We start from the raw sequence: 27,287 nt of genomic DNA, 5'->3' as shown, positions 1-27,287 counted from the left end.
CTGTTCTGGTTGGGGTTGCACTCCCCCAGAAAGAACAAGTATGTAGCCTGGGCGTGTTCATGGATCCCAAACTCTCTCTGGTTTCTCAGGTTGGCAGTGGCCCGGAGCACTTTTAATCAGCTTTGGCTGATATGTCAGCTATGTCCATTTCTTGAGACAAACTACCTTAAAATAGTGGTGCATATGACGGTAAAATCCAGGGGCCACTGTTGGTCTCCAGCATCCCCATTCCTTCTATTTGAAAAGAACTACATTGGCTGCTAGTCACAGCCAGTTACTGTCAAATACAGAATGCTGGTTATTGCCTATAAAGCCCTTAACGGCTTGGGTGGGTCGGTCCAGGGGTTTTTAAGAAAGTGCTTTCTTTGTCATGAACCCTGCTGCCTATTAAGATCATTGCAGAATTATTGGAATATTGCATTAATTGCCATGCAGTCCTCGCTTCCACCGTTTTAAGCTGAGAGGATTCTGGAAGGAGGGCCTGAGTATCCCTAACTGACAGTTGTTGATATTCCTTTCTTGTGTGAGTTGGGAAGGGGCTGTAGTTCAGTGACAGAGCACCTGCTTCGCATGTGGAAGGTAACAGAATCACTTTCTTGCATATCCCTTTTTTTAAAAAAGGTGTGGTAGGAGATGATGAGACAGACGCCTTTTACAGCACATGACTCACATACATGTATGTTGCGGTTTCTTTACAGCCAGGGCTAGCCTGAGTGTGCATGTGGGAACGATACAAAGGGGAGACCACAAGCTTCTAATGGAAAGTAGCAGATATGTATTAACCAACCATCAAAATATACATTCTCATTTGTGGAATCAATGCCATAGGTTCCTAATTGTGATGCTAGCAAATCCATTTGTTAATGTGGGGAATTTCTGTAGACTGTAGCTTGTATGTAAACTGACATAGAAAACCAATGCATTCAGTTACACTCATAGAAATGAACAGGTCACCATAGAGTTACTGAGGTCGCAACTCCTAGCCTGTCTTCTGAGATTAAATTTGCCTCTTTAACATGGCAGCGTAGTGTAGGGATGGTTTGGGGCAGGTGTGGGTTAATTGACACAAGGATCAGCAAGCTAGGAACATAGACAAGTTAGGAAAGGGGAGAATAGGCAAAATGTATTGATGCAGTGCAGCAGTGTTCCCAGTGAAGTGGGAGGCTTAAATCAGCAGCAACTGCAAGAGTGTGAAAAGCACAGGGGCGGGTTAGACCTTGGGGGTAAAGGAACATTCTACAGGGGGCAGAGAAGGGAGAGGTGACCCAAGGCAGGGTTCACTGTAATGTAAGCTGAGTGTGAGCAAAGCCTGAGAGGGAGCTGCAACGGGTGGGCAGCCAAGCTCTGCATAGCCTTTTATTCCTACGAAGACCGAAGACCGTGGCTGAGATTGCCATTGGTGTTAGCGCTCCTGACCACCTACATGCTGGTCAGAGATAAGTGAGCAAAGGGGCCCCCAACATGGACTGGGGGTCCCTCCTTTGTTGGTAAAAGATAGAAAAGAGAACTAAAATGTAGAGGGGAAGGGTTTTAGCCTAAAGTGGACAGCTATAAAGAGGGGGGCTTTATATCTACCTGTCTGGCAGCTTTTCCTGGAATCGGAGCACTGAAACAAGGGTGCTCTCCTAGCGAGGGAAGACTCCGGGCAGCTAGTTCTTGCTTTGCAAGGTGCTGAGGAGCCCAAAAGCAAAGTGATTTCCACAAGTGATTCAACTCCCAGACTCTCGGCATGAGAATCTCTGGGACTCTTCCACTGAATGTACTCTCCCTCTCTGCGCTACAGTTGGGTGGATGGTCAGGCTAGCAAGAAGTGGACAGCCTCAATCCTTGGGGTCAGTCAGATGGAGCCGTAGATTCCTCATGGGTCATATGGTGGAAAGTGCACTGAACTAGCTTTGAGGGAGGCAGCTTTTATATTGTTTGTTTGTTTGTTTGTTTGTTTGATTTCTATACCACCCTTCAAAAAATGGCTCAGGGCAGAAACATCAGATAGACACCAACAACAGTCACTGGAGGTCCTGTGCTGGGGGTGGATAGGGCCAGTTACTCTCCCCTTGCTAAATAAAGAGAATCGCCACATTAAAAGGTGCCTCTTTGCCAAGTGAGCACCCTTTTTGAGTGGTGAGCTTAGCATTTCCTGCCTTTCTAGAATTTTACTATAGTGGTTCTGGTTCAGTCTGCCAATCTCGGGTTTGACTGTGCTGAGCGTAGCATTCGGATAAGCTGAATTGCTCCAGGGTGGAAATCTCACTATGGGTGTAATGCTTAAACTCTGGGGTTGGTTTTGAGTACTCTGCTCAGTTAGTGGGGAAATGGGTCTTATCGCTCAGATAGGATGGTTGCTTCTAGTTTGCATTTCCTGAAGTGGCTCCTTAAGAGTATGCCTATCAATCTGGTTACTGTCCCTCCAGGGTCTTATCAAGCCTGCTGATTTACTCAGAGATGTGTTCGGTCTAATACTCTGAAATTCCTGAGGGATGCTGCTGTCAAAACCTTCTCTCCCATTTGCTCTGTTTGGTCTCTGATATTGCCTATGTTGGATCTAAAAAGGTCCTGGTGTCACTTGGGAGACCCATAAACAGTTCTGGGCTCAAGACGGGGCTCATTCCTAACACCCCTGCTTGAGACCCTGAAGATTTGCTTCCAGTCAGAGTCGACAGTACTAACCTAGCTGGCCTAAGGCTCTGGCTCTGTATGAGGCAGCTTCTTTTGTTCAAAGTCTTGTGTGTGTGGTGTTTTCAGACCCGCAGAGGAGATTCTCACGATGGGGCAAAAGCCGGCTAAGGGAGCCTAGCCCGCTTTTGCCCAATCATCTGCCGCCACGGGAGCGGCGCGGCTCCCAGCAGTAAACACTCCTAATTCCCCCTCCCCCTAGACAAGGTTAGCGGAGCGAGTGCTCTGCTAACCCCGTCTATTGGATCGTGTATTGCCGTGCTGTGACTCCACACCGCAGCAACAGACGAGGAGACCCCCGCCGGGAGGCTGAAACAAGCATCCCAGTCCTGGGGACCTCTCCAGGATGCCCCGCACACTCACCCCACAAACTTCTGGGATCTCCAGGATGCCCCGCAAACTTCCAGGGGCTGTGCAGCCCCCAATCCCCACGGGCTTGTGACGGAGCTGGCAGTCATGTGGGCAGCTGATCCGGCCGCCCAGGGCTGCTGCCTCGATCGTCTGCGGGGAGAGCGGGCTAATTCTCCCCGCAAATCCCATTCAGGCAAATCTCACTGATCGTGAGCCTCGCCTCGCAGAGTGTGTAAATATCATTGCATGCCTTGGTTTTTGAGGCCACCATTGCTGATGAAACCACTAAAAGTCCTGTGGCACCTTAAAAAAAAAAAATAGCACATGTATTGTGGCATATGTTTTTGTGGGCTAGAGCCCAATTGTCAGATGCCCACTTCCTCAGGTGCATCCGCCAGTGCACCTGAGGTTCCATCCCACAAAAAGCTCATGCCATGATAAATGTGTTAGTCCTCACAGTGTCGCCATAGTTGTGTTTGCTACCACAGACTTAACAGGGCTAGTGCTGTGGAATTTGTCACCATTGCTGATGTACTGAGGAGGGTTCCTTCTGTTGCTTCCGCAGGTTGGGACTTGAAGACACCTATCAATGGTAAGGCATAGCACAGAGCCATTTGTCATTTGCTATTCCGCTAACCAAATCATCCAAATGGACCCGATTCACGTAATCTTTTGCACCTACCAGATGGTGGAGGAGTAATTCAGTCTTCTTGCTGTGCAGAGGAGTGGTTGTACGATGGCCTCTCCTGCTTCTTCTGTGCCCCAGTTGGTATAGAATAATTACTTTTGCGTGTTTTTCCCAATATGCCCAACAAGCATGGTGAGCAAGTGATGGAGCTGTCACATTCCCGCATTCCCTGGATTAAATGGGTTGGATTAAAATGGGTAGAAGGCATGTCTGAACCCATCCAGGTTTTAGACCTCTGTCTAGTAATTGCAAAGGCCACTGAGCAACAATGGGACAGAAGTGGGTCCCTTAATCCACGTAGTGCTGCTTTGATATGTGGCTGTGACATTGCTACTCAGGCTGCAAGGGAGACCCTTTGAGGGACATGAGGATTGCCAGGATGGCTGACCACTTTCCACAGCTTATTTTTTAGCAAGCACATCTGGGCCTTTCTAGCTGGTAGCAGTAGGGAGATAAAAAGCCCCCTGCTTATTGCTAGCTTTTTCTTACTCCCACTTCCATTGCTGTCTACATGGCCAGCTTTCCCCTGTCTCCAGACTTTGAAGCTGCAGAGGCAGACCATTGGAAGCTTTACTGGGAGAGAAACTTCTCGAAGGGCTGCAGAAGAAAATGATTCGTGGAGCTGTGTGTGCAGCTTTTCAAACACCACCGCCTGTTTGGGGGGAGGTAGAAAGAAGAATAAGTTAAGACAAGCATGGGCCTGCAATGAAATGTGACAGTATATCCCTAGAATGTATATGTTACATGAGCCTGTGCCTGAGCCCGGGTGAAAGCTTTAAGCACCTTTCCCCCTCAGAAGTAGAAGGATGTTTGATTGTCTTGAAGTATTCTTCAAGCTGAGAAATTCCCCACTCTTTTTGTTCAAGCCCTCCTCATCACTGAGTTCCATGACCTCCATCCACCTGGTTGTCTGTTAACTGCCCTCTGAGTCAGTGAACATTCCACTCCATTGAATTACATTGTATTTGGGTTGTTTGCTTGCCTGCTTGCACCCTTAGGTTTTTTCCCCTTCAGATTTTTGTGAAACTGAATAGACAATCTGCAGGTTACCCCTGATCTGCCAGTACCTGCCCCTTGCCCACAGATGCTCCAGTTATGCATCCATAATATTCCCAGCTTTCTCAGAAATAGTCATAAGGAGGGAGGAAAGATTCAAAGAGTGTGATAATCATCGGGCTATACCAAATGTTCCCAACCTTGGAACTCCAGATGTTGTTGGGCTACAACTCCCATCTTTCCAAGCCATCGTGGCGAGAGGGACTAGGGATGATGGGAGTTGAAACTCAACAACATCTGGGGGCCCAAGGATGGGAATCCCTAGACTTTGCATAAGGCAAATGAAACAGGAAGTTCTGATAGCAGATATTGAGCATCAAGGGATTTACCACAAATGGAAAGCGTTTGTGAGCATAACTATCTGCTGGCTTGCACTCCAGGTACCTAGAGCTGTGTCGGTTTGGATCAACCCCCCATGGAGGATTTGGAATGGGGTTTGAGCGTTACCTCCGAACCATCTTGGGAGTTGAGAACATCAAAGATGTCATTCCTTTCCCACGATTTCCCAACTCGTGTGTCTTGTAGCATTTCTCCTGGGTTCCTGAGTTCTTTGCAATTCATAATTGCCTGAATGTCATCATGGTGCAGCACTCTTGGGAAGAAGAGGGGGACCTTTTCTTCCTCCCACCAAATACGTTATGTAAACTTCATTCTGAAGACTTGAAGTTCTAAAGCTGAAGCAAGTTTGTATTCGTAGACAGTGCCTTTACATCTGGAGAGCACTTGGCACCATATGGAGATGGAAAACCAACTAACTCTAACTTAGACATAACTAGACTGAATAAAATAAATTTGTCTAGGTGTTCATGGATTTGTAGGAAAGATTTGTGCCAAGCTGGAGGTTCTGACACGGAAAGGACAGAAGCTCAATTGGATAGCCATCCAGTGCTGGGAAGGGTAGAGTTGTAAGATTGACAAGTGTTGTTTATTGTTCCTGTAATGTTTGCTGGGGTAAAATAGACTGTAAAAAAATGGGGATTTCCACCACCACCACCCCCCCCAAACTGAACTCATGCTTGACTTGAGATCAGAAATGATTCCCTTATTATCTGAGTATTGGAAAGGGTTAGGCCACTGGGATGACTTCTGGAATGGGAGGCATGCTTCACCTTTACCATTCAAAAAGGTTACCTGCAGAGTGTGTGAGAATGACCTACTCCTAGAGGAGTCCACCTCTTGCATTCCTGTATGAGTCACAGATCTGGATGTGCCTTCTGACTGGAAAGAGGTAAGCCCAGAGCAGTAAATCATGCAGAGGGACAAAAGGCAGTGTCCTCTAAGGGTGTGTTGCCCTGCTGCAGCTCTTTATGAGGACTGAGGGGATAATTCAGTCACACAAGATTGCCTGACTGCGTGACATCACTGCATATAGGGAAGGGCTATAGATGATGTTTTGTACGTAGAAGGTCCCAGATTCAATCCTTGACTGCTCCAGTTAAGAACATCATGGTAGCACAGCTGGAGAAGATCCCTGCCTGAAATCTTGGAGCACTGTGGCCGGTTGGCGTAGACAGCATTGAGACTGCCTTAGTCAGTGGTCTGTAGAAGGTAGTTTTAGATAGTTGATGTATTTGGGGTATTTGTGTATTACCTTTCAACATGTAGAGCATCTGAGTTTATCAGAAATCCTCATCACCTACAAAAAACAGGTGATTCTTGACTCATACCTAGTATGCGATGGAAAATTAAAGAGGCCTTCACTCTCTCCACCAGTTAATAACATTCTCTGGCAATTAGAATGGTTGCTTAATCTTCCTCTCCCTCAGTTTCCCTATTTGCATCATGAAGATAACAATACTTTGACGTCAGTCAGTGTTTGTGAAACATCTAATTAAGAGAGAATTTTGGCAGGTGCAGCCTGTCATTTCATGGTTCAGCAGAGGTAGGAAAGCTTCCACCTGCTGGAGCCCTGCCCTCTATGGCAATCTAGATGGAAACTTGAGAAATATGTTGATTTCTTTTTTTTTCTGGTGAAGAAATGGAAATAACATGCAGCATAACTTGGGAGAGATGGCCATATTCTGATTTAGCACTGAAACAAGTGCTGGGAAGGGGAATCCCCAAATCTCATGCCACAACTTTATTCAGAACAGAATAATCAGATCATTGTTCTGTGCTTGCAAACTGACAGGAAATGTGCATTCTGTGGTTTTCAGTCTTTTGATGGTCATACTTTCGAGAGTGTGTGACCATGAGACCTAGTAGACATTAGCTTCTTCTTTTTTTAAAAAGCAAATGCTGAGAATCTCAGGAAGCTGAATTCTGTACCCAGTACCACAATCTGTGAGTAGTTTCTGCTCCTGTGGAAATTACATGCTCCCCTGCCCTGCCCTTAAGCTCTGGTATAAATAATAGACACTTGCCCTTTTGTAGAACAAGACGTTATTTGTCAGTTCCAGCTTTGCTCCAGTAGATGGCACAGCTCCTCATTTTAAGATTGTGCAAAGTCTTTAATATATTTAAAGAAGGTTTTTGTCTGTAAACCATCACTGAACATTCCATTTCATGCACCTCTGACCCTCATTGCATCATTCTCTTTCTGGCATATGCATTCACTGGAATTTTGCTTCATCATCTCTTGTAATTTTTCTTTTTTGTCATGAGTAATCTGCTAGGAATGTTACAGGTGTGGTAGATCTTTCCTTGGTGATCTTTCTAGTGTAATTGCATCCAAAGCATCAGCACAGACTATTGTTTTGACTTAAGAAACAAATTCAAGCTAAGGGACTGGGTCTAAGTGGAACTGGAAGACCCAGCTGCAGCAGGGAGTTATCCCATTAGTTCACAGCAGTCAATCAACATGATTTAGGAGGGCAGGAGCCACACACACACACACACACACTCTCTCTCTCTCTCTCTCTCTCCATGGCATCTCATTGGCCAGGATGTAGTTGCCCTGAATACCTGTGCAGAAGAGAGAATTTGGCAAGTGCAGTGCAATAACTATTTATATACTGCTTTTCAACAAAAGTTTCCAAAGCGGTTTACTTAGAGAGAAAAATGAATTAAATAAATAAGATGGATCCTTGCCCCCAAAGGGTTCACAATCTAAAGTGACACCAGCAACAGTCACTGGAGGTATTGTGCTGGGGGTGGATAAGGCCAATTACTCTCCCCCTGCTAAATGAAAAGAATCACCATGCTAAAAAGGTGCCTCTTTGCCCAGTTAGCCTCTCTCCTACTATTAATAATATACGGGCTTACATAGAAAAATATTTTCTTCACATAGTATTTATTCATTCAGAAGTGTAGTGCTTCTGGCATTGTGTCATAGGATGCTGCCTTCTACCAAGTCAGACCATTGGTGCATCAGCCCCAGTATTGTCTACACACCAAGGGTTCCCATTCTTGGTTCTCTGGCTGCTGTTGAACTACAACTCCCAACATCCTTAGTTGCTGGGAATGATGGGTGTTGCAGTTCAACAGCTGGCTAGCCAAGGTTGCCTACTTCTGGTCTACACCAACGGTTCCCAGCCTTGGGTCCCCAGTTGTTGACACTACAACCCCCATCCCTAGCTACAATGGTTGAAGGATATTGTTGCACTACAAATCCCGTCATTCCATTTGGCCATTGTGGCCAGGGATGATGGGAGCTGTAGTCTGTCATCACCTGGGGACCCAGCCAGTGTACCCTCTAACAGGGATTCCCAGATGTTGTTGACTACAACTCCCAGAATCCCCAGCTGCAATGGCTTTTGCTTGTAGTCAACATCTGGGAATCCGTGTTAGAGAGAACACTGGACCCAATTTTGGGAACTTCTGGTGTGCACTCCCAACTTTTGGTTGTGTGGAAGCAAGTTAGGAGGAAAAGCTACTCAAGTTTTCCTTCTAGCTTGCTTCCACACAATCACTTCTACCAGGTTGAAGTGAAAAATTCGGGGGGGGGGAGGCAAGAGGGGCAGTTGCCCTGGACCCCATACATGGGGTGTGTGGTGGTGGGGCATCCAAGGTATGATGTAGTATTTTAAATGATCAGATCAAGCCTTTTCATTCAAGGCAATAAAATTAATCAGTTATATTATAACCCTAGGTTCGAGAGTTATTTCAGTACTCTGGAATATTCCATGGGCACAGTATGCAATGGCTGACATGCTGTGCGATGATGGGATGCAAAGTTTGCACAGCGGCACAAGAGTGTTGTGGGGCAAGTGCAAAAAACATTAAAAGGAGTTGGATGACAGTGTGGCCATTGTATACAATGACTGCGTTATCGCTTAATTCCATGTGCACAGTTTTGGCACTTGTGCCACAGCACACTCGAGCAACTGTGCAAACGTTGCATTCCATCGTGTGCATAACATTGCACAGAATGTCAGCCAGAGGAAATGCGAGGTGGTCCTCAAATGAACATTCTGACCCCAGCCCCTCAGTCTTAAAAAGGCCCTGCCTGCGGGAAAGGCTTCAATCAGGATTGGTCACCCTAATAAAGAGCTTTATTGAGATGGATGTACATGGATCCTTAGCCAGTGGGACTCTGTGGAGTTCAGGTGCAAGAGCAGCAGGTGTGACACACACACACACACACACACACACACACACACACCCATCCATCTCAATACCAAAAGGACATCTGCACAGGAGACTTGGAGATGGATCTCGTCTCTTGAAAGCCTTCTCTGCTCAAGGTGAATATTGTCTGGCTGGTCCCAATAGGCGGATCAGCCATCAGGAAGTGGCTTTGCAAGGATGAAGAAATGGGAGGTAAGAAGGAGAACCAGGGGGCCTTCCTCTATAAATGTGGGAAGTTTGCAACTCAGTTTGGTGTGAAAGTGTTTAAAACATGTCCTCTTACCTCGGTGTCCAAGACACAGAATCATAAATAGCTAAAAGTTGGAAGTCTGTCAGTCTGCTCGGGGGGGCATAAGGAAAAGCTAGTGGGCACAGGAAGAATTGGGTACCCACTCCTGCTGCATGCCCATTCTCCCCAACAGATGCTCTTCACCGCATTTAATGCACGCCTAGGATTGTGAACACCTGCTTGCAAAGGTAATTGCAGTTCCACCTTAAAGCTGCCTTCCTATACACACACAAGTGTGCCAGTCAAGTCAATTTCGACTGCCATAATCCAATGATAAACAAGCACCTGTGAGCCAACCCACTCTTGAAGACTTCCAAAGGGACTGCAGGAAAAGTGCAAGAGTTTATCTACTCTTGCAGGAGCTGGCTAGTGGTTATAAGGTAGGCCTGACCCTACCTCAGCAGCGCTCTTCTGCATGCAGAGTGAAATGGGAGCCAGCCCTGTTGAACCCAGTGAGCCTAACTTCTGAGTAAGCATGCAGAAGATTGGGCTGCAGAATTCTAAGGTATGGTGGAACACACCCCACCCCACCTGGATTTCTAACATCAAAGAACTTGGAAAAAACCTAGTTTTGGATTCAGGTAAATACGGTAAGGTAATCAGTGCAGTTGGCATAGGATCGGAGTAATTCACTCCAATCGCCAATCCTTGATGTACCTCCTTAAGGTTGTCTTAAATTGTATTCTATTTGGGTAAATATGGTACCTGTTGGTTTGGGGGCTCCGATTAAGTGCTGGTATTCCAACAGAGTATCCCAGACTATTCAGAGCTGTGAAGATAGGGTTGCCATATTCTGGCTCTCCAAATCTGGGTGCCTAATTTGCATATTATGTAAACTGGCTTCAAAATAATTTTTGAGCAGAAGAGTGACTGCATATTTTGCTCCATAACTCCGTTTCTACAAGGACTAGAGTTTAGCTTAATGAAAAATGAAATCTTAAATCTGGGCGGGCTAAGCAATCTGGGTGAGGTGCTTAAAATCTGGGAGAAACCCAGAATGCCAGGGGGTATGGCAACTCTGTGTGAAGGACCACCTTTGTCCATATTAACCTGCCTGTGCCTTAAGATGAGCTGTGGAAGCCCTTCTCTCAGGCCCAGCTCCCCTGGAAATGCAGCTGGCAGGTAACAGGGACAGGGCCTTCTCAGTGATGGTGCCACAATGGTGGGATGTCCTCCAGGAGGTCTGACAGGCCTTTTGAGCTGGGATGGGTTTTGAAAATATTTTTCTTTGAAACAGGCATTTGCTCTTTGAGGTTTTATGAGGCCATATATTGTTTGATGCTGGTTCTGCTTACCAAGTGATTATTAACTGTGGCTAATAAGTGGCGCAGCAGGGAAATGCTTGACTAACAAGCAGAGGGTTGCCAGTTTGAATCCCTGCTGGTACTATATTGGGCAGCAGCAATATAGGAAGATGCTGAAAGGCATCATCTCACACTGCACTGGAGATGGCAATGGCAAACCCCTCCTGTATTCTACCAAAGACAACCACAGGGCTCTGTGGGCACCAGGAGTTGAAATCGACTTGATGGCACACTTTACCTTTAATAGGATTTAGTTATTGTATACCACTTTCCTGGTATGATAGAAAGTAGGCTATATATGATTTTAAGTGAACAAACACATCCTTTAGGTCAGGGACTCCCAACCTGTGGTACTCCAGATGTTGATGGGAGTTGTAGGTCCTCATCATCCCCCTCCATAACAAATTGTAGCTGGGGGTGATGTAGCTCAGCAACATCTGGAGCACCACGAGTTGGGAAACCCCTACTTAGGTGGCAGGTGGAAATGGCTATTTGTTGAACAACGGCTTCTGCCTCTGATTTGCTTCAGTATTGTGGACTGAGTGTTTTTGGCTGGTTTTGCAATTCCAGGGGTTCTCAAACTTGGTTCTGCAGGTGATGTCAGAATACAACTCCCATCATTCCCAGCCACAATGGTTGTTGGGGATGATGGGAGTTGTAGCTCAGTTTGGGGACCCAAGGTGGGAAATCCTGTCCTAGAGAACCTGGGAAGGGGAACTGAACCTTGGAGGAGGAGACCAGAGCAACTTCTGATAACTGCCCTTTAACAAGGCCCCTCCCGCAGGGGCCAAAATAAGGAACAAATACAGGGAGGGGGGACTAAGAAACTGCTTCATGTAAATAGGGCACATTTGGAGCGTATAATGGGCATCAATGTGACCGGCAGAAATAAAAATAATTCCAGTCCATTGACTGCTCTCTTCCCTGCTGCTGCCGCTGCCGCCGCCGCCGCTCAAGTTTGCTGGCCTGATCAATATCAGCAATGACGGCGATGATGCTAAAGCCTGTTTCCCCCAACAAGCCAGCCTGTGTGTGTTTTGCTTTGCAAGCCGGCGAGGGAGGCGTGGTGTGTGGGCTAAAGCGGCGGGGGGGGGGGGGGTCCGCAAGAAGAAGCAGAAGAAAAGAGCGAGCGAGAGAAAGAGTTTCCTGCTTCCTCGCTCGGAACAGCTGAAGCGGCTGCGAGAGCGAGCTTGCAAGGGGGGATCCCTCCTCCCTCCAGCGAGCCGGTTGTGTGGCCAGACAGAAAAGCCACTGTGGTCGGTGGATGGAGGCAGCCAGGGACGGATGGCCCTGCGCCCCGCGGGGGGGAGGAGGCGGAGAGGGGCCGCCGCCGCCGCCTCCTCTGCGCGCCGCTCGCTGCCGAATGCAATTGTGAAATTGACCAGGAGGAGGAGGACCTGCCCGCCTACTTTCAGGCGAAGCCCGGCGCAAGCACCGCCACCGGCCCTGCTCGAGCTCCTCGGATGCGGCTCCGGCTTGGAGCGGGGCGATCCGCGGGCACCGGGGCGGTCGCAGCAGCAGCAGCAGCTGGCTCCTGAAGCAGCCGGTTCCCCAGGATGAGTGGCGGAGAGGTCGTCTGCTCGGGCTGGCTGCGAAAGTCTCCCCCGGAGAAGAAGTTGAGGAGATACGTGAGTCAGGATCGGGGGTGGGGGGGTGAAATCCTTATTATGGCTATTGCTGCAAAAAACGAAGCCAAAAGAGAGCGCGCGGGTGTGCCGAGAGAGTCAGGAGCTGGGCGTCCTTGCAAGGTCTGGGGCGGGGGGGGGGCACGTCTCTTGCCTACCCCCGCCCCAATCTCCTGTGGCTTGTCCTTAGTTGAAGGTTACCCAGCGGTGAGAATGCCTGGCTGGGCAGCGCCTTCTTTCTTGGGCGTGTTTGGGCTCTTTTTTCCAGGACAACAGCGAGCCTATCGATCTCGCATCTGTCTGGTGGCGCGCGCGTGTGCGCCTCCCTCGCCCCCCGCATTTCTTACTATGATTAGCCCAGTTCCAAAACAAGGGAGGGAACCGGGTGGGGGGGGGCAGTTGGAAGAGCCCTGCCGACCCTTTATCCCTCAAAAGCAGAGCCACGGGCGCCCCGTTCGGGGAAATCGGTTCGAGCTGGTGTTGATGGAGTTGCCGGAGAGGGGTGTGGGGGAGAAGAGTAGGCGCGAAGCAAATGTGTGATCTCTCCCCTTTTTCCAAAGTGAGGGACAGTTTGCAGGACGGTACCCCACCTGGCTCGGCGTGATCGGCCTTGTTTTTTTTATTCCCCAGCCCGTAATCCGGTTTAGGGGGAGGTGGAATAGGATGGCGACACGCGAGCAATCATTGTCAGCACAGATTTGAAGGATCTCTGGTTCCCAACCGACACATCGAATCTGGGTTGATTAAAATGTGTGTTCTGCCGCGCAATGTGGAAGGTAGCGCGCTCCAGTGAGGCGTGGATTCGGAACAGAACAGGTGCATGAAAGAGAAGAGCTGGCAATTAGTAGGTGGACAGATGCGTGTGTGAAAGCAGCATTTTGAAAGTGGCTGTCGTAACCTGGCGAAACAGCCCTTTGCTTGGGCGAAGAACCAGGCGTTCTTTGGCACGCTGGAGTGACTCCGGAGTGAGGGCAGGAGATCAGGGTGGAGTTGCGGATCAAAGAGGCACTCGGCGTCGGTTGGGGCGTCTCGGGTGCAGAAGGGCCTGCCCCCTCGGAACAAGCCGAGCCCTGCTGCTGGGTGAGACCAAAGGCTCCTCTAGCCCAGCATCCTGTTCCCACAGAAGCCCAGGAACGGACAAGGCGGAGGCAGTCCTTTCTCCACTCCTGCTGCCCCGGAGCTGCTATTCGGTGGCGTCCTGCTCCTGCCTCTGCAGCCCCCAGAAGGACTAGCCGCCACTGCCAGATTCGTCCGATTTGAATCCGTCTGCTCCCCTTTTTAAAGTCATCTAAGCTGTTGGCATATCTTGTGGCCGCGAATTCCACAAGTTAATTTTCTGTGCTGCATGAAGAACTCGACTCTTCGGTCTGCTCTGCGGCGGCTGCCGTCAGGCGCCACCGGCTCGGGGCTGTCCCACCTAGCAGCTGCTACAGGTGCCTGCTGAGCGGATGGGAGGGGCCCAGAAGCGGCACTTGGGCGGGTGGCGTGTCCTGTTGTTTGGGTTAGGGCGCTGGGCGTCCGTCTGCGCCGGCCAGGCTCCTCCTCCCTCCCTCTAGCGGCCTTGGCGAGGAATGCACGCGGGGGAGAAGCGGGGGGGCGCCGCTTGCGCGCCTTGGCCGGCCGGGCTCAGCAGTGCGAGCCGACCCGTCCTTCGCTGGCGCTTCTCCTTGCAGGCGGGGCCGGCTTGCGAGGGTCCCCCCAGGAGTCCTGCCTTGGACCTCCTGCGTGGCGCATGATCACACACACACACACACACCCGGACTTGCATGTTGCGCTTCGTGACGGCTCCAGTGCAGTGCATCCACACACCCAGATGCCTCGCCAGTCTTCACGTGCAGAGAAGTGTATGTGTGTGTTGAGGTTCTGTGGTAGTCAAGGGGAGAAGTTGGCCATTTTAAAGAGCAATTTTAGGGGCGGGTTTTCTGTACCTTTTGTTTATTTATTTGTTCGATTTTTAGACCGCCCTTACAAAATCGCTCAGGGAGGTTCACAAACATCAAAGACCCTTAAAAACAATTTAAGAGCACTGGAAGGCCAGGCCGGACAGGTAGGTCTTTAGGGCTCTCCTAAATTCCAATAAAGAATTCAAATTACGAGTGTCTTTTAAGCAGCTGGTTGCCAGGCAGGAATTCAACAGGCGAAGCTTCTCTCCATCTTTGGGATCTATATGCTAGCTACCCTAGGGGCAGACACTGGAGCCCTATTAATGCATTATCTTCACCACTTGTAAGCCTGTTGACACAGTTATCCCTGCGTTCAAGTGACTGGATGCTCGTACATGTTTTTCTGTGACTGTGTATGTATTTGTTTAAAAAATGAACCTGGGTTCAGGGCTCTCAGATGCATGATACTGATAAGAAGTGTACAGTTGTACCTGCATTCAGCATAACGTGTGAATAACTCTGCCTGTGTACACTGTGCACTCGTACAAGTGTTGGTTGTAACATGTGAATAGGGCTGTCTGCAGCATACACAGGTACAGATCCACACACGAGTTATGTCGATGTTCTTTTGAATGCAGGTACAGCAGTACGTAGGAAGCTGCTGAGTCAGATCACTGATCTGCCTGGCTCAGTATTGTCTACTCTGACTTGCAGCCGGTCTCCAGGCCTTTGCACACTATTTTTTCTCAGCCCTACCTGGAGATGCCAGGGATTTATTTTATTTTATTTTATTTTATTTTATTTTATTTATTAAAACTTTTATACCGCCCTTCCAAAAGGCTCAGGGCGGTTTACATTAAAACACCATTAAAATCAGTTAATAATTAAAACAAAAATAATAAAGCATAAAAACAATAATTAACAATTAAAAACATCGTAAAACAACAATTAAATAATCAGAAGAATTTAAAAACAAGTTTTAAAAAGCTGAGAAAGCCTGGCTGAAGAGATGTGTTCTCAGGTGGATTGAACCCGGGACCTCAGATGTTCTAACACTGATCAAAGGCCCCATCCTCACTCCCCATCTGTATCCTGTGTTTAAGGGTCTGTACCCAGGTTCACTCTTAACATGAACACAGATATAGTTATTCACACAAATACATGTACGAGTGTAATCCAGAAATTTGTACACGCGTGCAACATAATCTCTGAATAGAGTTCACTGGCTAGACTGACTTTTGCCAATCTTGTTTGCTGTGGAGGAGAAAGCACCAGCGATTCTGAAATCCTCCCTCCCCGACAATCTGGAGTGCCATAAGAGAGATGTTTGTAGTGTGGATGTTGAAAGAGAGTTGTAGATATTGTAAAAGAAATACACGGTTATAACGCCAGCTCCTGGCTGTTTGTGTGCTTCAGTGTTATTGTTATTGTTATTTTTACATGTATATCCCGCTCTTCCTCCAAGGAGCCCAGAGCGGTGTACTACATACTTGAGTTTCTCTTTCACAACAACGCTGTGAAGTAGGTTAGGCTGAGAGAGATGTGACTGGCCCAGAGTCACCCAGCTAGTTTCATGGCTGAATGGGGATTTGAACTTGGGTCTCCCCGGTCCTAGTCCAGCACTCTAACCACTACCCCACACTGGCTCAGTGGTTGTGGGAAGGTATGTAGGGTGTTTTCCATGGGTGTTGTGGGACCACAGCAGTAACGAATTATCTGGGGTCCAATTCAAGCAATCTCTCAGGGCTTCTCAGTCTCTCACAAACCTTGTGTGCATAGCAATACAATTTAAACAGGATGGGGTTCCATCCCCACCTCTGCCTCTGATCCCAGCCTAACTGTGAAAGGGTCAAGGTCCATACATTTCAGCTGTTTCCTTCTTCCCAGCCTCGCACGGGATTGATGTTTTGATCCACAGGGTCAACAGGTACGGAAAAGCCTTTAAGTGAGCTGTGAATCAGCAGTTTGCAAAGCCTGGATTCTAGCTGGCAAGATTCCACCGGTGATGGTGAAACTGCACCAGCTCCAGTGATGGATGGCAGTGCTGCAGCTCTCAGGCCGTTCAGCAAGGCGCATGGTTGGCTGGCTCCTGTATTCTTTAGGAAGGCAACCAGGGCTGCCTTCAGGGCTTGGGGGTCCCTGGAACCAGGGGTAGTGAGCAGGCTTCGAGCTTGAAGGCTCTACTTCATGTTTTTGCTTGATCCGAGCGATCCACCAGTCTGAAACCAGGTGTAAAAGAGTGTATGACCACCTTTGTGCAATAAACAAGAGCACTGGGGAGAAATACATCGCATAGACCTCTTCTCCATGTATGCATGGAAAAAGCTAGGGGAACATTTAAAAACCTGAGCCACCTGCAGTTTGAAAAATGACGCGCTGCAATTCTGTGTGTGTCCCCCCCTTTGCCCCGGGCCCCGCACCCCACCAGGGCTGTCTAAGGACAGCCCAGGGAGGCAGAGTAGTTTAGTGCTTAGGGGAACATTGGAAGCTGCCTTCTCTTGAGTCAGACCATTAGTCCATCTAGCTCAGTATTGTCTATACTGACTGGTAGCAGCTCTCCAAGGGTTCAGGCAGGAATCTTTCCTGCCTCAAGATGTTGCCAGGGATTGAGCCTGGGACCTTCTGCATGCAAAGCAGATGCTCTCCCACTGAGTTATGGCCCCATTCCTAAAGGAAATATCTTACCGCAGACAGTGCTCACGTATAGTTGCCCACTCAAATGTAAGCCAAGGTGAATGCTGCTTAGCAAAAGAAACAATTCATACGGACCAGCTCTCCACCCATAATTAAACTGGACTAGGACTGGGGAAGGCTTGGTTCAGTTCTCCTGTGAGCCGTGAAGCTCACTGCACAACCTTCGGTGAAGTAGGGGTGTGCACAAATGGTTTGTTGCAGAATTGGTTCACCTGAACTGGGCCTAGTTTGGTCACGGTTCGGAGCAACATGGTTCAGTTCGAATGGATTCAAATTCGGACTGAACTGTGCTTTTTGGTTCATGCACACCCCTGTGGGCGAGTCACTGGCTGACATCCAGAGCAACAGAATGCTTTTGACTAGCACAAAATTGTTGCACTTGCTAGTTCCACTAAGTCTGGAGTTTGTGCTGCCGACGAGTCTTGTGACACCACAACTGCAATTTCCATTGTGCAGCCGTGGCATGCTTTATTTGTTCTAATGCTATAGGCACTCCAAGATATAGTCCCTGCAAGATTTGCACTCTTGTGCCAATCCCCTCGTTCAAAACAACGAAGCTAAGTTCCTGCATTAGCACAACTCTGTTCATTCAGCAAGTGCTCCATTGCTCTGGATGTCAGCCGCCATGTCTCGGCCTGACCTACCTCACAGGGGGGTGGTTAGGATAAAAGGGAGAATCACGCTTGCCGCTTTGAGCTCTTGGGAGGAAAGGGAGCATAACAACGCTCAATGAAGGAATTGCTGGGACCTAAATAAATAAATAAAAGGGGTTGTAGAGACCACAACAGAGTTACTGTTCTCTGGGTATGCTATTTTAATTCTTAATTATGGAGTTGAGGGATGACTGATGAATGTATCATGGCATTGTATCCCTACAGAGCAAGTGGTCCTTCTTTGTAGGGCTGTCAATCAAAGGCAGGTGAAGAGGAGCACGCAACCGAGTTTCCTAGGGCTGCCACACGGAAGGAGCAGGCTTGTCCTTGGTTGCTCCTGAGGGCAGGGCAAGAGCCAATAGGTTGAAATGTCAAGGAAGCAGCAGCAGACCCAGGCTAGACGTTGGGAGGGATGTAAGATGCAGCGGGGTGGGGTGTGTGTGTGCTCTCCTTCACCAGGACCGTCTGCAGACAGCATTGCAGGCCTTCTTGAGCACATCACAAAGCAGCAGTCGGTTCTGGGGGAAATTCAAAAATAGCACCATCAAAGAGACTGTCTAATGCAAAGGTGTATCTCTTGACTTTTGTGCAGATCTGGCAATCGGTGAGTGTGAGATTTGTCATGATTATTTTTTTAAATTCGATTTAAATACCACCCTTCCTAAAGTGGCTCAGGGTACTTTACGCTGAAATAAAAAAACAGATAATAAAACAATTAAAAGTTTTTTAAAAAAAACCCTTTGAACCAGTTTAAAATTAAGATTAATTCTGTATACCACCTTGAGATTTTTATACTAGGCGATATATCAATTCAATAAATAAATAAAATTAAAACTAGATACCCTAAAAGACCTAGCTAAAAAGATGGGGTCTTTAAGGCTCTCCTGAAGGCCTCCAAGGAAGATAATCCTCTCCTATCCATGGGGAGCGTGTTCCACAACCTAAGGGGGACAATCTACATTTGCTCATCGTGTCACACCCAAGACCTCAGTCACAGGGGACAAAAGAAGAGGTAAGAATCCTACTTCCCCTCTCCCATTTGTGGTGTCCCTGCTGGATCTCCAATAATCCCCAATATTTCCTCTTCTGTTTCTTAAATAGGCCCTCTCTTCTTCTGTTACTTCAGGGGTTTTCAAGTTTGGGTCCCCAGATTTTGTGGGTGTGACTACAGTTCCCATCAGCCATGGTTAGCCCAACAGCATCCGGGGGCCCGGATTTGAGAACCACTGGGTTACACTGATATTATTATTACATTTTAAAAATATATCCCACTCTTCCTCCAACGAGCCCAGAGTGGTGTACTACGTACTTAAGTTTTTCCTCACAACAACCCTGTGAAGTAGGTTAGGCTGAGAGAGAAGTGACTGGCCCAGAGTCACCCAGCAAGTCTCATGGCTGAATGGGGATTTGAACTTGGGTCTCTCTGGTCCTAGTCCAGCACTCTAACCACTACACCCCGCTGGCTATTGTTCTAATGTCAAGCTGCTCTGCACAGGGGTGGGGGTCGGGGCTGCATCTTACTTTGGCAAATGTGCATTACCTTTCCAGACCCAAATTTGCCAAGGTGGTATGGGTGTGTGTGTGTGTGTGTTGCTTAACCCTCCCCCACAGTTCTCTCTTGTACATCCTTTCCAAGCAGTGCTTAAGGGTACACACATTCTTCCCTTAATAATATCCCCAGTCTGGCAACTTAGGTGAAGCATTAGGTCCGGGTTGGACTACAATTCCCATCATCTCCAGCTGCAGTAAATTGGAGGTGGAGGCAATTGTAGTCCAGCCATAACTGAACTGGAGAGCCTCAGATTGGCCTCTCCGGCCCTGGCTGGGAAATCAGCTTTAAGAACTAGATCCATTAGTGAAATAGGCAACCGTGGAGGAGTCCAGATTAATTTCCAGGCCTGCATATGAGTGGGCAGGTAATTGGCACCCACACCTGTCTCACATCAAGCAAATTAATTACCTCTTCTCGCAATTCGCTCCTCCGATTTTGGCAGCGAGGAGATTTCATCTCCCCCCACCAACCCCACACCGCCCATTTCTTCTCCTTTGCTTTGATCTCTTCTTCCATTGTCACTTTCTCTGTTATAAAACACCTTTTGGCCTGATGGGCCCAGCACTCTGCCACCATGGAGAAACCGGTTTCCGGGTTTTTTTGGGGGGGGGGGGGAGGAAGGGGTGCTTTTGCCATTAGCGTTAATTATTTAATGCCCACCGAAGGCTTTGAAGATGTGAGGGCTCCTCAAAGTGCTCTGATTGCAGTCGGAGAGATCAAACGGTGACTGGAAGCCATAAGGGCAGAACCAAGCGAACACTTTTATAACCGGCATTCCAAACGTAGAACTTGAGAGCGCGTGCCTTTGGACTCTCTTTCTTGGAAGGTTGCTCAGCCTTTTGCAGACGCTGTCAGAGCGTGGCTGTCTTCCAAAGGAGGCTTCGTAAATAAAAGGGTCTCGGAGGGCAGGCTGAGGGAACTGTTTAGCTTAGAGCTGTGCTTTTCCCGTTCAGTTCCTCAGAAGCCCAAGCAGTCGGCTTGCCTGTTCTTTAAATATTTATTTATTGCATTCCTCGACTCCCAGACTTCCTCTGAGGGTGGCTTCGGGGGGCCCTTCCCCTGTGGTATCCTCACAACAACCCTCTGAGGTAGGTTAGGCTAGGAGGTCATGACTGGCCCACTGTCTCCCCATGAGATTCCTATCTGACAAAGAAGCCACTCTGGGAGTTGCACCTGCCTGCTTGCGTGCAGAAGGTTCGAAGTTCCCTCTCTGATAGGGCTGAGAGAGTGACTCCCACCTGCAACCTCAGAGAAGCTGCTGCCAATCTGAGTAGACAATACTGAGCTAGATGGACCTCTGGTCTGACTCAGTATATGGCAGCTTCCTATGTTCCTATCTGAGCCTGGGATCCTTTACATAGGAAGCTGCCTTCTACCGAGTCAGCCCATTGGTCCATCTAGATCAGTATTGTCTACTCAGATTGGCAGCAGCTTCTCCAAGATTGCAGGCAGGAGGCTTTCTCAGCCCTATCTTGGAGATGCCAGGGAGGGAACCTGCGACATTCTGCATGCAACACTCTTCCACTTAGCTTAGATATCCCCCATCCCCTAAGGGGAATATCTTGCAGCGCTCACATCTAGTTGCCCATCCAAATGCAAACCAGGACAGGCCCTGCTTGGTAAAGAGGACAATTCATGCTACCACAAGACCAGCACTCCTCCCCTTAACCTAGTCTTAGTCTGCTCTAGCCACTATACCATACTGCACAGCTTTTCAAACTTGGGTCTCCAGATGTTATTGGACTACAACCTTGATCACCACCACCACCACCACAGTGGCCTTCAGCCATGGTGGCAGGGGATGATGGGTGTTGCAGTTCAACACCTGCACATCAAGTGCTGACAAATCACAGTTATCAGCTGGATGGAGTTTATGGGCCATGGGTGACCCACATGCCACTGTTTAAGAACCTCTGGTCTCGAAGCCTCTTTGCCTTGGTGGGGGAGTCCTGCTCTGGTAGAACTGTTTGGAATACTCAGGGCGGGGGGGGGCTCCTTATCGAACCATTCCGGCCCCCCTCCCCAATCTCTCATCCAATAAAATATAAGAATAGCTCTGCTGGATCAGGCCCAAGGCCAATCTAGTCCAGCATCCTGTTTCACACTGAGACCCACCAGATGCCTCTGAGAAGCCCACAGACAAGAAGTGAGGGCATGCCCTCTCTCCTGCTGTTGCTCCCCTGCAACTGGGATTCAGAGGGATCTTGCCTCTGAGGCTGGAGATGGCAGCTGGGTTTGGGCACTTCAAAATATTGTCTCGAGCCCTGCAAAAATGTGGCAGCCAGGTTGGTCTCTGGGACAACCCAAAGGGACCTTAAAATACAGATTCTGAAAGAATTGCACTGGCTGCCGATATATTTCCGAGTACAATACAAAGTGCTGGTCATTACCTATAAAACCCTGAATGGCTTAGGTCTAAGGTACTTAAGAGACCGCCTTCTTTGCCATGAACCCTGCTGCCTATTAAGATCATCTGGGGAGGTCTGGTTACGGTTGCCGCTGGCTCATCTGGTGGCGATTCAGAGCCCAGGCTTGGGAATGTGCTCCCTGTTGAAATAAGAGCATCTCCGATTGCTTTTAAAAAGACCCTTAAGACACACTTGTTTTCTCATGCTTTTAATTACAACCAATTTTAAACTGTTTAACAGTTTTTATCCTGTAAAATTATTTTAATGGATTCCCTCTGTAAATTGTGTTTATTGTTTTTAATTTTTATATTATTTGTATTGTGTACAACGCCTAGAGATGTATGTATCAGGCAGTATATAAACACGATGGATAAATATAAATGTTGTATTTCCACAATAAAAGCAATCCCCTTGAGGGAGGATATGAGGGTTGTGAGAGTGTGTGCGCGCACACACATTTTTACACAAAAATGTAATTGTGTTGAAAGGCTCTGATATGTTAAGAAGTGGATGGGTTTCCCCTGCCAGGTAAGCAGGATTAATAGTTTCCTATTGTAGAAGTTTGGTGTTTTATGCAAAGTGGTAAAAAAGAGCTATTGTTCACGCTTCCTGTTTTTAGAGATGTTGCACTACCTTTCATGCTACGTCCCAGACATTCTCAATCACACTTGGGTCTTCAGATGTTGTTGGACCACAGCTCGCTCCGACCACCCTTGGCCACAATGGCCAAAGGCCATCTTGAGAATGCTGATAACCCATGCAAAGTGATTCCACCAGCAAAGGGATGTGCAAAATGAAAGGCACACTTCCCACTAAATCCGTTAAGACAAGGTTTCTCGAACTTGGGTACTCGGATGTTGATGGACTCCAACTCCATCGTTCCCCACCCGAAAAGCTGTTGCTTCTGAAGATGATCGGAGCTGTAATCAAGCAACATCCGGGGACCTAAGTCCGAGAACCCCAGAGTTAAGGCTTCCTCCTAGGTAAGTGTGCCTGGGATTGTAACCTCCTTCTATGTGGGTGTATAAATACAAACAGCGTTCTTGTTTTTCAAAGTGTCATGTTAAAATGTGCCAGTCCTAAAAGGATTCTGATGTGTGGGTATGTAAAAAGGTGCTAAGTGTTGAATTTGAACAAATGTTAATGGAGAAAACATTTGCTTTGAAAGCCTGCAGTCCCAAAATGATGACTTGTCAACATTTGGGAATCAAGCTGTTTGCAAAATGCTGCTTTTATGTAAATGTTTCGCCCGGGATGGATGGGTTTATGCAAAAAACGGTGTTTGTGGCTGCCATCCAAAGAAAGGATTTCTGAATGTGTGTGTGTGTGTCTTATTTTGCAAGGAAGGCACATGCATGGTGGTGCTCAGGGTTTTGTTTTGAGACCTGAAGGAGACTTCTTGGAGGGAGGGGGGCAAATGTTATAAGTAACTTTTCCCCTAGAAAATTCAAATCACAGTTGTCACATACTTACGTGCATAGCCCAAGGGCATTTCAGTTGATAAGGAAACCTGTGTGGGTGGAGGTGATGGAAAGTTGCAATCAAAGGCCCCATTCGTGGGTGGCAGTTCACGGCTTGGGGAAACCAAGGTCTGATTCCGAGTTAGACTGCCCTACACTTGAATGTGTTAAAGTCTGGTTGGGTCAGACTTGGGGACTATTAAATCCAGCATCCTTTTCCCTGTAGCAGCTGGACAGATACTTTAGGATTTTTAGGTTAAAGCTGGTATCTGGGCCAGGGAGCAAAGCACAGAGGTTTCTAGTAGGCAGAACTGCTGTTGGTAATTTTGTGGTCCCAGTGCCTGAGAGGGCCCACTGGGGCTGACCCATGTCTTGCTCCACCCACTTGGGGGCACAGCCTGTTGCAAATGCTCTCGCCTCTATTCACTTAAGCTGCACGGAACGAGAAAAGGGGGAATGGGGACTACTTAGACAAGCCCCTTCCTTGCAGGCTGGATATCAGGAAAAGGAGAAAACCTGATCTGTGTTTGTGTGTTTCCCTAGTCATTTTGACAACTCATTTGGGGCACTAGTTCTGATTTTTGACTTGCCATAGGAAGCTGCCTTCTACCGAGTCAGACCCTTGGTCCATCTAGCTCAGTATTGTCTGCACATGCCTGGCAGCGGCTTCTCCAGGGTTGCAGATGGGAGTCTCTCTTGGCCCTCTCTTGAAGAGGCCAGGGCGGGAACTTGGAACCTTCTGCATGAAGGTGCTCTTCCCAGAGTGGCTCCATCCCCTAAGGGGGAATATCTTACAGTGCTCACATATGTAGTCTCCCATTCAAATGCAAGCCAGGGCAGGCCTGCTTAGCAAATTCATGCTTGCTACCCACAAGACCAGCTCTCCTCTCCCTTAAACAGAGTACTTGGAGGACAGAAGTGGCCCATGATTTTGCCCATCCAGATTAAGATGTCCTGGAACTGCACTATGTGAAAAACTCGGAGCTATCATCCAAACATTTTGAAGAGCCAGTCTTAATGCTTCACAATAGTGCCCAACAGATACGGAGATGACGCACCACTGCGGGAAGAGAAGACAGACTGCAGCTGCTAACTTCGCTGCCCTGCATCCTGACATCACAGCCCTGACCCCTGACCTCTGCAACAATGAGCTCCTTCAGTTGGGTATCATCCTGTGCTCTTCCCATTGGTAATTCAAGTCTGACACCATGTGCAGTAGACACACTGCAAGAGGAACTGGGGAGGGAAAGGGAGAAAGGTATGGCGGATTGGGGCACATTCAAACATCCATTCTAAAAAAAAAAAAGTTGTTTGCCATGCTGCTTCCTGCAGATCCGGGAGCTATTCATGAGCACGTTAAAAAGCTGCCAAAAATATGCTCAAAATATATTTTTCTATTAGCAGAGGAAGATACACAAATGTCAATCATGTTGAAAACAGTATGTGCCGAGGCAAGTTCCAATTGTCTTCCTCCACGGGAGAGCTTTTGCAATTATTTATTCATTTGTTTTTGAAGAAGAAAATACATGGAAATGTATTATAATGTGGTGTAAAATCCATGTGAACTTTTCAGGAAAGAACCATGAACCAGAATAGCAAGAGTAAGATTCTAAGACCCAGTCAGCAAAAATCTGGGAATGGATCTATGAAGCAAGCGAGGAAGAGGAAGACAGAGGCAATGGTCTGGAGCGGTTTGCAAGCTTTCCTTTGTAAATAATGGAATCAAAAAGCTTGCTTGAGCCCAAGAGCTTCGAAGGCATGTCAAATTCTCCGGAACAGATTTTGGTTGGTTATATTTATTTATTTACATTTCTAGCCCTCCCTGTACCCAAAGGTCTCAGAACGGGTTACAATGAAACCAATATAAAACATAATTAAAATTCAGCATCATAAAATAAAATAAACAGTAGAAAAAACTACAGTGCCTGAGAGGGGAAGAACCACTACAGCTCTATTCAAAGGCTAGGCTAAAGAAGTGTGTCATCACCATTCTCCTGAATGTACACAATGTCGGAGCTTGGCACACCTCAGAGGGGAGGGCATTCCACAGCCTAGGGGCCACCACTGAGAAAGCCCTCTCACGTGCCTCTACCCCTTTAACTGCTGGCATTGGTGGCACTACCATTCATATCACCCTTCCTCTAGATGGTGCCAGGAAGGATGGGATATGCATATATCCCACATTTCCTCACAACTACCCCTAAAGTAGGTTAGTCTGAGAGAAGGGACTGGCGCAAGATCATTCCATGAATGCCATGCGGATTTGAATCCGGATCGCCCCTTGTCATGGCCTGGTATCCCAACCACTACATAATTGCCAGTGTTGACCTTGCATAAGGCATAGGCTATACAGTTTTCTCTCAGGGTCAACTTCTTAAGTTGCCCACATAGCACAGCAGTTTGCTGGATGATTATTAGGTCCATGAAACAATCTGCATCGTGCAGTCGTGGCATCTCCTCTTCCAGAACAGGGGCTCCCAAATTTGGGTCCTCAGATTATACTGGACTGCAATTCCCATCATCCCCATCAATAATGGCCTTTGACAATGGATGGGGATGATGGGAGTTGTAGTCCAACAACATTTAGGGACCCAGGGATGGGAACCCCTGCTCTAAAGAGAAAAGTCTGGAACCTGAACTGGATCACCAACTTTCTGGAGGCCAGAAGAGATGTCCTCTCTACTCCACCTCAGTGTCCCCCTAACTATTATGTATGTTTTGTTTGAATTTTAATTAGGAGTTGCTTTGGGTAGGGTTTTTTACCCTGCTACCATCCAGATTTCAAAGGAATTGGGCAAACGGGTGATTTTTAAAGAATTTGTGAAGTTTGTGCGTCTTTAAGCTTTCCCCCCATAGGGAATAATGGGGATTTCAGCAGCCCCATAATTCCACTTGGGGGGCACTGGGGTGGCCCAGAGCAAGTAGTGGTGTAGTGCACATAGGGTACCAACCACCCCCATACCCGCAAGCCCACTGGGGTACTGGGTTTTGTTGTTTCTGAGGTGTTCTGAGTGTAGATTCTCTGGTAGCAAATGAGAGTGGATTCATTTTCAATGACAAACAATGAATCCACTCATTTGCACCCATTGAGGCACTACCACCCAACCCACTCTTCTGCCCCTGAAGCCCATTTTCTGCCCCAAATCTGCCCCAAAGACGTGCAAACTTCAGAAATTCTTCAAAAATCACCCCTTTGCCCAATTCCTTTGGAATCTAGATGGCAGCAGGCACCCATTGGGGCACTCCTAGGAGGCACCCACAAGCAGAAATGGGCACTGTCTGTCCGCCTTGTCCCATAGGGTGGATGCAGCACACATCAACAACAGAGCTTTGCAAAGAACAAGGTTTCCAAAGGTCGCACACATCCACTGTGTCACTCACCACATCCACTGTGTCCCACCATCCCCCCCAACAGAAATGCAATAGATTTACACACAACAGTGTGAAACAACAACAATGAAATGCACTGCCCCACGTGCCCTCTCCCAATGCACTCACAACTACATCTGTGACGCCCGGCCATAAAAGCAGGTTAAGTAAGGATGCAAAACAATATTCTGCCGGTGGAACCGTGAGGTTTGCCCCCGCCCCCCCCCCCACAAGTAAAAGAGTGATGATGACAACAATGGCACACAATTTTTGGTGCATTTTTTGACATTTCGGCAACAGATTGGAGCCTGTGGCACCAGCACAACCTATTGCAGATGCAAGCAATCTAGCTGGAATAAAAATGATGATGATGCTAGAAGTCACAATAGGACCCAATCTTCATTGCAAAGAAGTCCGCAGAGAGAGAACCTGTCCTGTGCCCATCCGTGAGATCCCCAAAATACAGGCACAACAACAAACCATCCAAGGCATTTGAATTGCATAATATATATACTGCTAGACTTGAGATTATGTAGGTGGGAAGCATAGTATACCTGTGCGTGTGTGCTCTGCGAAAGGTTTAGTGGGTTTAGGGTTAATTTTTGCCATGGCCTCAGAATGCTGCGGTGGGGGGTAATGGTCACAGGGAGGAGGCTGGAGTCTGTGCCTTCCTGCCCACTCAGAGCCTGTAGTCTGCTGGGCAGAGAATATTAATACTGATGTGTTATGGGCACAGAGGGCTGGAGGGCAGGCTTCTGTTTTTTAAAAATGCA

The 27,287-nt window shown here is 47.9% G+C and overlaps 2 protein-coding genes across 6 annotated transcripts in view; both read left to right on the top strand.

The window, feature by feature from the left end:
* NARS2 (asparaginyl-tRNA synthetase 2, mitochondrial) overlaps positions 1–5,579 on the top strand; it is a 65,725-nt gene extending 60,146 nt beyond the window's left edge. For all 5 annotated transcript variants that reach the window (XM_053304683.1, XM_053304684.1, XM_053304685.1 and 2 more), the window contains 2 exons: positions 3,590–3,616; positions 5,149–5,579. In XM_053304683.1, the coding sequence (XP_053160658.1) occupies positions 3,590–3,616; positions 5,149–5,293 (172 nt within the window). In that variant the 3' untranslated portion in view covers positions 5,294–5,579. The remainder of the gene's footprint in view (positions 1–3,589; positions 3,617–5,148) is intronic.
* A 6,397-nt stretch (positions 5,580–11,976) lies between these two features.
* GAB2 (GRB2 associated binding protein 2) overlaps positions 11,977–27,287 on the top strand; it is a 192,080-nt gene continuing 176,769 nt past the window's right edge. The window contains exon 1 of the mRNA XM_053304682.1: positions 11,977–12,498. Within this exon, the coding sequence (XP_053160657.1) occupies positions 12,427–12,498 (72 nt within the window). The 5' untranslated portion in view covers positions 11,977–12,426. The remainder of the gene's footprint in view (positions 12,499–27,287) is intronic.

This window comes from Hemicordylus capensis, chromosome 3 (genome assembly GCF_027244095.1).
Source record: "Hemicordylus capensis ecotype Gifberg chromosome 3, rHemCap1.1.pri, whole genome shotgun sequence".
In the NCBI taxonomy this organism is placed as follows: Eukaryota; Metazoa; Chordata; class Lepidosauria; order Squamata; family Cordylidae; genus Hemicordylus; species Hemicordylus capensis.
The sequence above is the reverse complement of the archived record's forward strand: the minus strand, read 5'-3'. Positions and strand labels throughout refer to the sequence as shown.